Here is a 12,491-nt window from a genome sequence, read left to right as displayed (position 1 = left end):
CAACACAGAGAGCTTTGTGATCTGGTAGGTGAAAGATCTCCATAATTTCCACTCTACTTGATTTGCTTGTAAGAGTCACAATCTCAGGCCTTAGAAACTGAAATGTTAAGAAAACACAAATAGACTCAAATTTATGCCATTCTACTCCTCCTTTTTATTAGGAATCATATGTAAATTATGAAAATATGTTCTTCTTCACAGGAGGTTGGTGACTTTATTCCTGTGTGGATCATTTAGATCTTTGTAGCCCTGGTTATTGATCCACTCAGTAATGGTAGTTAGATGGTCATTTCTCATAACATCTTTGTTTTGAAGCAGAAAAAAAACATGTCTTTACCATCTCTGTGCTGTGTTTCTGAAAACTGTTTTCAAAGGTGTCAAGCCTGGTTTTACTCATTGGGTTGTTCTGAAAGTTTTTCAAGTCCTTTTTACTATCCAACCAGAATGTTGGCATTGAACCAAGGATCGTCAGCTTGAAGGTTCCCACAATATCATCTTTACTTATTGTGTTGGCCAAGTGTGTTTGTGATATTGTACTGGGAAATTCACAATGTATTTCTTTAGGCACGTAAATGATTGGGCGTTCACCGCCATGATATTTGTGTACATCAGAAATGTTCCCAGTAAATGAGTTTGTTGCCATTTCAAGCATGGGTTCTGCTAATCTGCTATTCTGGTTCAATTTTCTGACCATCAATATGCTACTGACTGGTGGCTGGTGAGCTGCATTGATGAAATGCCCAATTCCTTTATTTTTTATTGCATATGTTTGCCATTCTTTGTATAATTTCACTTTTCCAACTTCTTCCTGACGTACCTTTTTGGTTTCTTTTATGACTTTTCCAGCTCCCTCTAACATGTACCAGTCCCCTCCCCCGATCGTTTTAGTTAATTCTTTCCGCTTGATGAAAGACTCCCATTGACCTGGGTGTCTGAGGAGAGCATTGGCCTCCACAGATCGAAGACGATTTGCTTCCAAAGTGATCTCTTCTTCACTGGCTTGTGGTTTCATTCCACGTGCCCAAGCAGAAAACAGACAGCTCTTGCCTTTGTTGTCTATGCTCACTGTCTGGTTATTGATGTACACATCATAATGGCCATCGGGGTATTGGTCACTCTTTGGTCTGTAGATCAGGGTCACAGTTTGATTGGCATGTCGAGTGTCTGGGCTCAGCTCCTGCATTTTGGTAAGTCTTCCATTGCTGTCCTCTGTTAGGATGACAACTTTAGTGCCAGTGGCTTCTGACAGGACTCTGATATCAAGGATGGTGCCTGCAGTCGTGGAGTTCTTGATCTTTTCAGCATGTGATTGTGACCGCTGACCTACCTCTCTTTCAACTTTTGGGTTAGAATTGGGTGTTTTGGCATGTATGCAATGTATCTGTTGTCCTGTCCTGCTCTGAGCTTTTCCTCTGTTCTGACACTCTTTAAACCCTTTCTCACATATTTACCAATAACACCATTTGCCTGGTCTTTAACAATAGAAAACATGTGACTGGAGAACTTCTGGTGGAAAACTTCCACCAAAGCATCAGCCAATAAAGTACTGATGGTGCTGCCTAAATCCTGCTTGAAATCTTTCAGCAGTTTAATGTCTTCTGCAGACAGATCACTTACATTCACAGTCTTTGATTTTTGTTGCTCTTCTTTAAATATTTTCAGCTGTTCATGAAAATTTGAAAAAAATTTGTCTGACAGGCTGAGCACTGCACTGATGGCTTTCCCTGTCAGTGTGACCATGTGGACACCTTGTATAACTGTCAGAGTTGCTTTTGCTGTTCCTCCAGTGTGTGATTTAGTTTTTTCAATCACTGTGTAGAGGGATGAATTCAGTTTGTTCTGCCACCTGAGGTCTTCATGGAATGGCTGTATTGCAATTTTGCTTAACTCTGTGAAAACAGCCAGCAGCTCTTTCAAAGTAAAACAAAAAAAGATCAGAGAGAGACTCGAACCACTAGCATGCCATTAGATTCAATTACAGGAAGAGGACCCTGAATCCCACCCACAGCCAGGATCTGGACAGAACACAAATAAATAATGAAATGAAATAGACTGAAAATTTAACTGAGTAATCAGGAAGCCCTGTGTTTGGGTCCAATTTTCCGTAAACCTGACATTTGTTTCTTATAACTGTTGCTTCACACTAACGGTGCCTAATCCATCTAAAAACAGCAGCATGGTTTCCATATGACACAGAGTGATGACTTTGAATGAACCTGGTTGATTGAATCTTGATTAAATTTGTATTGTTGCTCTGACCCCTTTGCAAAGACAAATTAAAAACTCACAAAGACAACCAACTTGTGTGTAATTCTATTTATTTCAGAATGTTCATAACAGTGGCCAATTATGTTTATAGGCCGTTTTCACCAATATGTTTTAAATACATTTAGATAAACTTTTAAAGTATGTAATATCATATTGGCACATTTCCCTGCAGTTTTATTGTCCACTATTGTGTAAAAACATTTCCATAGAGATAATATATTTTATAATTTCACTGTTAACCCCCCCCCCCCCCCCCCCCCCTCCCTCACTACCACCTTCATAGTTACACTGAATTAAACAAAAATTACACACCGTTTGCATGATAACGAATAGGATGCTGCTGACAGTGAACTACATGCAGGTTTTTTTTTTCCTGTAGCTTCTGTGATTCATCACAAGCAGTTTCTTTATCTCCAGAGCTCCTTTCACTGTCAGGCTCTGCAGAATCACTCCAGCTGTCACCTTGTGCTCCAACCAACAAAAAAGAAAATCAAGCTGCTAAATCTTAATATGACACATGTGTAGTTTGTCTCTTGAACACTGGAGGGCACTCAGGTACTCTGTGGATGATTTAGAAGCCTTTCAGAGGGATTAGTAATTTACTACAAGAAATTGTTGCATCATTTTAGTGTGCTCTTTGTGCGCAACAAAAAACAAAACAAAAAACAAAACCTGTCATAAGTTTGCGATCTACATTAAGCTATAATGGCTAAACAAGCAGTTAGGACTTTCTTTTTTTCTGTGATAAGCACAAAAATTAAGTTAAAATTAAACCAAAGGCACAGCGATATCTGATAATGATGATTAGGCAGGTAGAAGATCTACAGGTTTTCACTGTACTTCATTTGCTTGTAAGAGTCACATTCTCTTCTCTCGCAAACTGAAAAGAAAACAGAAATCCACTCTGGTCAGATGCTTACCACAATGCATGCTACTCCAGGTACCTCCCATCCCTTTCATTATGAATCACATATAATATGATGTAAAATTTGATGTTACCTTTTCATCAGAGGAGGTTGGCAACTTCTTTCCTGTGTGGATCGTTTTGATCGTTGTAGCCCTGGTTAGCGATCCAATTATTAATAGTAGTTAGATGGTCATCTGTCATAACACCTTTGTTTTTAAGCTGGTCAAACCATTCCTTTACCATCTTTTCACTGTGGTGTGGAAGACTTTTTTCAAAATCTTTAAGTCTGCTTTTGTTTATATTTGTATTCTGGATGTTTTTGAAGTTCCTGCTACTATCCAACCAGAATCTTGGCATTGAACCAAGGATTGTCAGCTTGAAAGTACCCACAACATCATCATTACTTATGGCTCTAGTCAAAAGGTCTCTGAAGGCTGGTGATTTTGTACTGGGAAATTCACGATGTACTTCTGCAGGCACATAAACTGTTGGAAGTTCACGGCCATGATATTTGTGTACATCAGAAATGTTCCCAGTAGATGAGTTTGTTGCCACTTCAAGCATGGCTTCTGCTAATCTGCTATTCTGGTTCAATTTTCTGGCCTTCAATATGCTACTGACTGGTGGCTGGTGATCTGCATTGATGAACTTTCCAATTCCTTTATTTCCTTTTGCATGTGTTTGCCAGTTTTTGTATTTTTCTACTTGGCCAACTAATTTCTGACGTAACTCTTTGCTTTCTTTTATGGCTCGTTTGGGTGCAGCTCCCTCTAACATGTACCAGTCCCCTCCCCTGATTGTTTCTGTTAATTCTTTCCGCTTGATGAAAGACTCCCATTGGCCTGGGTAACTGAGGAGAGCATCGGCCTCCACAGATCGAAGACGATTTGCTTCCAAAGTGATGTCTTCTTCACTGGCTTGTGGTTTCATTCCACGTGCCCAAGCAGAAAACAGACAGCTCTTGCCTTTGTTGTCTATGCTCACTGTCTGGTTATTGATTCGCACATCATAATGGCCATCGGGGTATTGGTCACTCTTTGGTCTGTAGATCAGGGTCACAGTTTGATTGGCATGTCGAGTGTCTGGGCTCAGCTCCTGCATTTTGGTAAGTCTTCCATTGCTGTCCTCTGTTAGGATGACAACTTTAGTGCCAGTGGCTTCTGACAGGACTCTGATATCAAGGATGGTGCCTGCAGTCGTGGAGTTCTTGATCTTTTCAGCATGTGATCGTGAGCGCTGACCTGCGTCTCCTTCAACTTTTAGGTTAGAATTTGGGTGTTTTGGCATGTATGCAATGTATCTGTTGTCCTGTCCTGCTCTGAGCTTTTCCTCTGTTCTGTCACTCTTTAAACCCTTTCTCACATATTTACCAATAACACCATTTGCCTGGTCTTTAACAATAGAAACAATGTGACTGGAGAACTTCTGGTGGAAAACTTCCACCAAAGCATCAGCCAATAAAGTACTGATGGTGCTGGCTAAATCCTGCTTGAAATCTTTCAGCAATTTAATGTCTTCTGCAGACAGATCACTTACATTCACAGTCTTTGATTTTTGTTGCTCTTCTTTAAATATTTTCAGCTGTTCATGAAAATTTGAAAAGAATTTGTCTGACAGGCTGAGCACTGCACTGATGGCTTCTCCTGCCAGTGTGACCATGTGGACACCTTGTATAACTGTCAGAATTGCTTTTGCTGTTCCTCCAGTGTGTGATTTAGTTTTTTCAATCACTTTGTAGAGGGATGAATTCAATCTGTTCTGCCAGCTGAGGTCTGCATAGAATGGCTGTATTGCAGTTTTGCTTAACTCTGTGAAAACGGCCAGCAGCTCTTCCTTTCTTCTCTCATCATTCAGGAGATCGTGAAGTTGTTTTTTGTCCTCAAGTTGTGAAAGAATAATGAGGTCTACTAATGAAGATGAAGGCTCTTTTTCTATTTTTAATTTCACTTCATGATCAGTTCTCTCTTTCACCTTGCTTTTAATTTCTTCTAATATTTTTTTAATTACTTCATCTTCTGCCTTTCCCAGTTCATAGGTGATGAGTTCTTCTGCAATTTTTTTAGCTGTGTGTTTTACAGCATTCTTCATATTTGTCATTAAAACATTACTGAAGCCATCTTTAGCTTGTCTAGAGAGAAATTTTGGCATTGACTTAAGTTGTTTGCCAAATTTAACTAAGGTTTTAAAACATTTGAAGCCCTTTGAAATCAGTTTTCCAACTCCAAACCCAATGAGAGACACTCCAATAGAAATGGCTTTGTCTATAGCCCATGACTTCCAGCTGAATTCTCCTGTCACCATGGCCTCAATACCAGTGATGCAGTCTGATATTCCCTCAATAATGAGTCCCATTCCAACTTGAGCAAATGTTCCAAATGTAAATGCAGTGAGCAGTGCTCCTCCAACAATCTGTAAAACTCCAAGAAAGAACACCAGCAGACCTTCCCATGAGAAACGAGGCTTTTCTTCCACAGAAAATACATATTTCAGACCTCGACTGTAGAGATTGTGAGCTTCAATTTGGAGATCTTCATCAGCATCTGAAAATAGTGAGAACGTCGGAGATTTTTGAGCCATTCCATCCCTCCCTTTCTCTCTTATTTCTCGTAACTTTTGGATGGCCTCAGTAATGCTTTTATCAAAGTAGCTATACATTGTGGACCTGGTTGATAACTGTTTTTCCAGGCTGGTTGTGTTGCTGTTGGATGAGTCAGCAGAGGACATTTTTACAAACTGAAGACAGACAATTAGTTCCTCATTGGGAAACTTCAAAGATTCCTGTGCCTTTGTTAGATCATCTATGGCCTTAGTGAGGTAATCTGATTTCTTTTGTTGTATAGTGCAGTATGCATGATTGTAAAAAGCTACAGCTGCCCAGCTTTTATCCTCTGTCGTGGCTTTTTCAAACAGTCTGGTTGCAATATCCCACTTTTTTTCATCCAGTGCAATATTTCCAAACTTGATGTAGTGATAAATGCTGGAACAAGGTGAAGTCTGACTTTCAGACTGACTTTTTGCCTTTGACAAATCAGCTTTCAGACTCTCTTGCAGTTCATTTCTCTTCAACTGATCAATTTCTTCTGATTTAGTTTGCAGCCAAATCCCCCAGAACTCATTCATGATGGCAACAACAGCTCTTTCCTCGTCTCCATCAGTGGTGTTATAAATATGTTGAAGTGTTTCACAGTATTCTGAAAACAGGTCCTCCCGCAGTTTCATCTCAGCAACATCATTCATCATGTGACTTATCTTTTCTGCTGCAAGTCGGTCTCTTGTGCTCTTGGCTTCCTCCAGAGAGGACACTGGGTGAAAAGATGGCTGCAGGTGTTCGGTGGAAATGATTATCTGAGCAGATCCAGGTTTACCTTTGCGTGCAGTTCGTCCAAAAGCCTGGAGTTCCACTCTTGTGTTCTCAGAAAGGAAGGAGAGGATCACAAATAATCCTCCATTATTGTTCACCTTTGGGGACACTTTAATGTCTGTGCCACGCCCAGCAAGGTTTGTGGCAACAATGACATCACCAGGATGAAGCTCCTTGTCTATTTTACTCAAACTGTCTCTGTCACTGCGGCAGTAGAGAATCAATTTTTTATTTGGGATGCAGCTCTTCAGCTCTTCATAGATCTCTTTGGCTTTGTTGATAGTTTCACAGATTACCAATGCTGCTCTTCCTTCTCTGTATGAATTTGGGGAAATCTGAGCTGTGACCACATGTTTTATTTCAGATTTCCATTCTTCAGCAGTTTTTTTCAGAGTACCTTTGACCTCAAATAACTTCTTCCTGTTGAATGTTGGTATTTTGCACACAGAGAGATTTGGATACAGGTCCTGCAAAAACTGAATGTCTGCTTTGCTCCCCAGTGTTCCTGTTGTTCCGTATATTTTTCCCTGGTATTTCTCAAAAAAAGAAACGTTGGAAATGTAGTTTGTCACTGTTGAAATTGTGCTCAGTTTGACTTGGTGTTTAATCTCCACAAACTGCTGCAGACCATCACCCCATTTCTTATTCAGTTCAACAATACCAGTGGATCTGAAGTCCACTGGACAGACGTTGTCATTTTCTACGACATATTCTCGTCCTTGTTTCAGTAACATTGCCAGAAAGGCATTCTGAACCCACACTGAGACTTTCTTCTCCACCAGATTCTTTAAGAATCCAGGAATGCTGATTTTATTGTTTGCTTTATTGTTTTCACATGGGGTGTACTGAATCATCTCAGAGATCAATTCTGCAATGGGCTTAATGAGAACTTCTTCTGACTTATAGAGAGGACAACACAATCCTTCCTCCAAGACAAGAAATGAAAGCTCTGGGATGTCCCGGTCATTGTATGGACTGCACTTTTGAAGACAGAGCAGTCTCTTGTCATCTAGCGTGTAAACAGTAAAGCCGTAAGGCACATAGTCTTCAATTTCTTTGAAAAAGTCAACCATAGCATCCTGACTCACTGTTTTCAGTTTACTGAGAATTTCATCGTTTTCACTCTTGTAGATATCTTCTGTAAATCCTTTTGGCACAATGTTGGATTCTTCAGCAATACCTAAAATGTCCATTGGATGTTTAATTTCAGTGTCTTCTGTGTTTATTGAGTCAAAGATGGCCTTGAAGAATGAAGCAGGAGGACCTCGTACAAATGTCTGGTGTCCTGTAGATAGGAAGCCATACTGACTGACATGGCTCCAGATCATGGTGAGAATAATGTTCAGGTGCTGCATGGAGACCATGGGGCTGGACAGGTATGTCAGCTGCACTCCTTGATCTAGCAGCAGTGAGTCCACTTCATCAATAATGATGCATTGAAAGTTACGATCAGGCCTCACATCCTTCATCTCAAATATTTGGCGAAGGTGATCAGCAGCAAAGGCTTCAATGGTTCCATAGACCACGTCCTTCTGATAGCATTCTTTCCGATATTTATCCTCATTTTTATTTGTGTTTGTGTCGACTGTAATGCCAAAGGACTGGTAGAATTCTGCCCATTCTTCAGCATCTCTTTGACATAACACAGAGGAGCTGGACACCACATCCACCTTTTCACCTCTAAGCACACGCAGCACTGCAAACATCGCTATGACACAAGACTTCCCTTCTCCAGTTCCCATCTCCAGGAGCTTCCCAGTGTCAGACAAAGCCAACAGGCACCAGCTTATCATCTGAGTTGTCCTTGGAAACCACTTCCTTTCAGCTTTGTGGAGGTGTACAGCATTGCATAAGATTGCAAGGATCTCCTGAAGGTCCTCTGTCTCCATGCTGTGACTCAGAGTCCTAGCTCGCCGTATATCTGTGTGTTTTTTAATTTCACCAGTTTTGATGAGGTTTGTTACATGAGTTACTATGTTGTATGATTTACTCAGTGTTTGTTCGTCAATTTCTTTCATCTGCCGTATTTCATAAAAAAGGTTGTCAATGCTTTCAGTTTTCTCATCTTTAAGGCTCTTGTCTAGATGCTGGATCAGATTCTTAGTTGTGCATGAATCTATGAGCTCAAGGAGAGAGTTGTTGTTTTCATCTTTCCACTTGGAAGAAACCTGATATGTTTCCATCAAATGTAAAATCTTCAAGATGAAAATACAGTTTTGATCATGGTGGTGGATAGTTAATGCTTCGAGAAGGTTTAAGACCTCAACTGGTGACCAAAGTGGGTTTTTTCCAAGATTTGAAACCATCTTGAAGACTTCTTTGGTTTCTTTGTCTAAGTCTTGGAATTGTTCCACACAGGCAAATAAATTATCCAAACACCATTTGCCTGCAGGATCTGTCATGTTTTTAACAGCTTCTGTTTCTCTAGCAAACACTTGCAAGAGATTTTCCAGAAAGGTCAAAATGAAGATCTCATTAGAAAGCAATTCCTTTCCTGTGATTTTCTTTGAGATGGTGATGATTTTACTGCCAGTGGTTGTATTTTTGTTTAGGGTACTGTGGAGGACCTGAAAAAGGGCCTTAATAAACATGTGTCTCAGTTCCACATCTTCACTGTGAAATTTACTCATGAGGTTCTGCAGGACCTCTGCAGCAAACACCAGGGAGTCATCGTCTTTGAGTCTTGAAAGTTCCAGATTATGGAAAGCACTGAGACTTTGTTTTTCAATAATGAATCCACGACTAAACTGTGTATGCCCTGTTTCCATTGCCTCTATGCCATGTTGAACATAATCTGACACAAAATCATCCATTGTACCATAAACAATGTCTGCTTCATAGACATCCTGGAATGATGGATCAGTCCTCTTCATGTTTGTGTTGAGTGAAATGTCAAGTTGCTTGTAGAAGTCAGACCACTCCTTTGTTTGCTCCTCTGAGTGAACATCAGAGCTCAGCACAATGTCCAGTTTGTTTCCCATGCAGACTTGCATGGCTGCAAACATGGCTGTAACACATGGGTCTTCTTCCACACCAACCAGTTGTACCACTCCACTTTTCTGAGTCAGCACCAGTGCACACCACCGCACCATCTGCCTCACTGTGGGCCACCAGCCTGTTATGTTGAACACTGCTTTGCAGAGCTGACACAGACACTTCTGTATGTTGTCTATATTCAAAGATTCACATTTAAATGAATCTTTCATAAAAGGTTCTTCTTTTGGTACATTTTCTGTATATTTCAGGACACCAGTGTTAATGTTTTTTATCATATCAATGACAGAGTCATTTAAATTCCAGAACATCTTTGCTTCTGCTAGAACTGCAGTTACACTGCTCTCATCTTTTCCTCTTAGAGTCTTTTGGAAATCCTGACAAAATCTCTCAGGAGCAGCAGATTCAAGGAGCTGGATTAGAGAGTGCCCACAGTCATCTATCCAGTCTGGTGGTATGTCATACACTTGTACCAAGGTAAGGATTTGAGTTATGGAATCATCATCTGCATATTTCTGTGACAGTGCTTTAAGCAGAGTGACTGCCTCCATTGGAGTCCATTGGTTCATTTGCACAAATTTGAGGAGCATTTCAGTGGATTCTGAGTGGGCTTCTTTTACATTTAGATCTGTGAGTGTGGATAAGAGAAGCTTTAAACACTGGATTTCCATCTTTAAGGTAAACAGAGAGGCTCTTCCAACTGCACTCTGCAGTGATGATGTGAGGGTGCTCAGGAATTCAATTATAAAGAGGTTCTCAGTGGAAATCTCATATTCTGCCCATTGTTTGGCTATGAGGACAGCATCATTATCAGATCTGCTACCGTCATGGAAAAAGTGCATCAGGTTCAGATACAGGGCTTGAGTCAAGAGGAAACTCTCAAAAACACCACTTGCTGATTGGCTGATGGATCCCAAATGGGACTGCATATGATTGGAGATGGTTTGTAGGGAAACCCCTTCAGATATTTCCAGAGACAGAGCACAGAGCTCTGTGATGAACACCTGAGTGTGCTGCAGAGTGCTGATGGATGGAGGAGCACTAATCCACTCATCAAACAGAAGTTTGTCCAGGACTGAAAGGATCTCACTGAGCTGATCAGCTGTGAGCTGAGTCAGACTGAGATTTGTAACTGGGAGACTGCATTTCACCGAGAGGATTTCAAGAAACTCATCACTGTCACTGCCTGATTTATAGTTAGCTTCAAACTTATCCAGATGTCCTGTTAGAACATCTCGCTTGGACTCACATTCATCTAAGATGTGGCCACTCAATTTTTTCTCAAACTGCTCTTTAGCTTGTTGGTGAGATTCTTTTAGTCTTTGATTCAGTTTTTCTTTCTGTTGCTCCTCCTCTCTTCTCTTCCTCTCCTCTTCTCTTCTCCTCTCCTCCTCTCTTCTCTTCCTTTCCTCCTCTCTTCTCTTCTCCTCCTCTCTTCTCTTCCTCTCCTCCTCTCTTCTCTTCTCCTCCTCTCTTCTCTTCCTCTCCTCTTCTCTTCTCCACTCCTCCTCTCTTCTCTTCCTTTCCTCTTCTCTTCTCCTCTCCTCCTCTCTTCTCTTCCTTTCCTCTTCTCTTCTCTTCTCCTCCTCTCCTCTCTTCCTTTCCTCTCCTCTTCTCCACTCCTCCTCTCTTCTCTTCCTCTCCTCTTCTCTTCTTTTCTCCTCCTCTCTTCTCTTCCTTTCCTCCTCTCTTCTCTTATCCTCCTCTCTTCTCTTCCTCTCCTCTTCTCTTCTCCACTCCTCCTCTCTTCTCTTCCTCTCCTCTTCTCTTCTCCTCTCCTCCTCTCTTCTCTTCCTTTCCTCCTCTCTTCTCTTTTCCTCCTCTCTTCTCTTCCTCTCCTCCTCTCTTCTCTTCTCCTCCTCTCTTCTCTTCCTTTCCTCTTCTCTTCTCTTCTCCTCCTCTCTTTTCTTTCTTTCCTCCTCTCTTCTCTTCTCCTCCTCTCTTCTCTTCCTCTCCTCTCCTCTTCTTTTCTCCTCCTCCCTTCTCTTCCTTTCCTCCTCTCTTCTCTTCCTCTCCTCTTCTCTTCTCCACTCCTCCTCTCTTCTCTTCCTCTCCTCTTCTCTTCTCATTTCCTCTTGATCTCTGATTGGCTTATTAAAGCAATAATCACACTCATATGCGTCATTGTAACCAACTGGTCTGTAGTATTCACCTCCATTGAACACATGTACGTGTCGCCCATGAATAGTACTTTGGTATAAGTTCTGAAATGATTTGCATGGAGGCAAGACTTTAAAACATTTGCAGCATCTCAGGCAGCTTCCCATGTCACTCTCCTTTGGTAATTCATTACCCATTTTTGATGTTTTGGTGTCTAGAAGAAAGGTTTCTAGAAGAAAAAAAAAAAGAAAGAACAACTTAATGATCACAGACTACCCCAAGGCAGTGCCAGAGCATTTAGGCAAAAAGTATCACTCAAGCGCTGTTTTAGGTCATCTCCCAAGTCAGGATCCTGGGATCAATTGGGATAGAAGGCAGAGGCAGTGATACAGGAAACAAAAACGAGCCTGCCAAGCTGGTGAGTGAGAAAGGGTAAAGAAAACACTGCACAAACCTACGCTGCCCAGCCTTTTCCTCACAAACGACTATTATTAACAAAAGGGATGAGCTGAGGCTACAGCTGGAAGATAATAGACTCACTGGGGACTGCTGCAGAGTTATGGATTTACCCAGCAAAACCCAATGCACTTGTCAACACAGAAACCAGAACTCAAAGAAACAACAGCAAGATGGTGGTCTTTCCCTTTATATTAATGAAAAATGAGCAAATAATACTAAGACTGTGGACAATCACTGCTCTACAGACTTAGAGTTTGTGAGATTTTTCTTCCCCGCGAGATTCAAGCTATTCTGACCACGGCAATATAGCTTCCAATGCTAAATCTAACTCAGCCCATAGCCTTCTACATAATGCCATTCGCACCCACCTGAATAAGAAAGATGAATAAGAAGCAGCACACA

General features: G+C 41.1%; 1 protein-coding gene and 1 pseudogene across 1 annotated transcript; both read right to left on the bottom strand.

Moving 5' to 3' along the window:
* Positions 1 to 195: 195 nt before the first annotated feature.
* On the bottom strand, positions 196 to 3,228 carry LOC148097714 (uncharacterized; annotated as a pseudogene).
* On the bottom strand, positions 3,081 to 11,827 carry LOC118454275 (uncharacterized). Its single transcript, XM_087832012.1, has 3 exons — positions 11,562 to 11,827; positions 3,268 to 11,006; positions 3,081 to 3,148 (listed from the first exon to the last, which is right to left on the bottom strand). The coding sequence occupies exons 1-2, from the start codon at positions 11,825 to 11,827 to the stop codon at positions 3,275 to 3,277; spliced, it is 7,998 nt and encodes a 2,665-aa protein (XP_087688138.1). The 3' UTR covers positions 3,081 to 3,148; positions 3,268 to 3,274.
* Positions 11,828 to 12,491: the final 664 nt, after the last annotated feature.

Source organism: Neolamprologus brichardi, chromosome 18 (assembly GCF_056152115.1).
Source record: "Neolamprologus brichardi isolate AB-2024 chromosome 18, ASM5615211v1, whole genome shotgun sequence".
NCBI classification, from domain to species: Eukaryota; Metazoa; Chordata; class Actinopteri; order Cichliformes; family Cichlidae; genus Neolamprologus; species Neolamprologus brichardi.
This window is presented reverse-complemented; position numbering and strand designations above follow the sequence as displayed.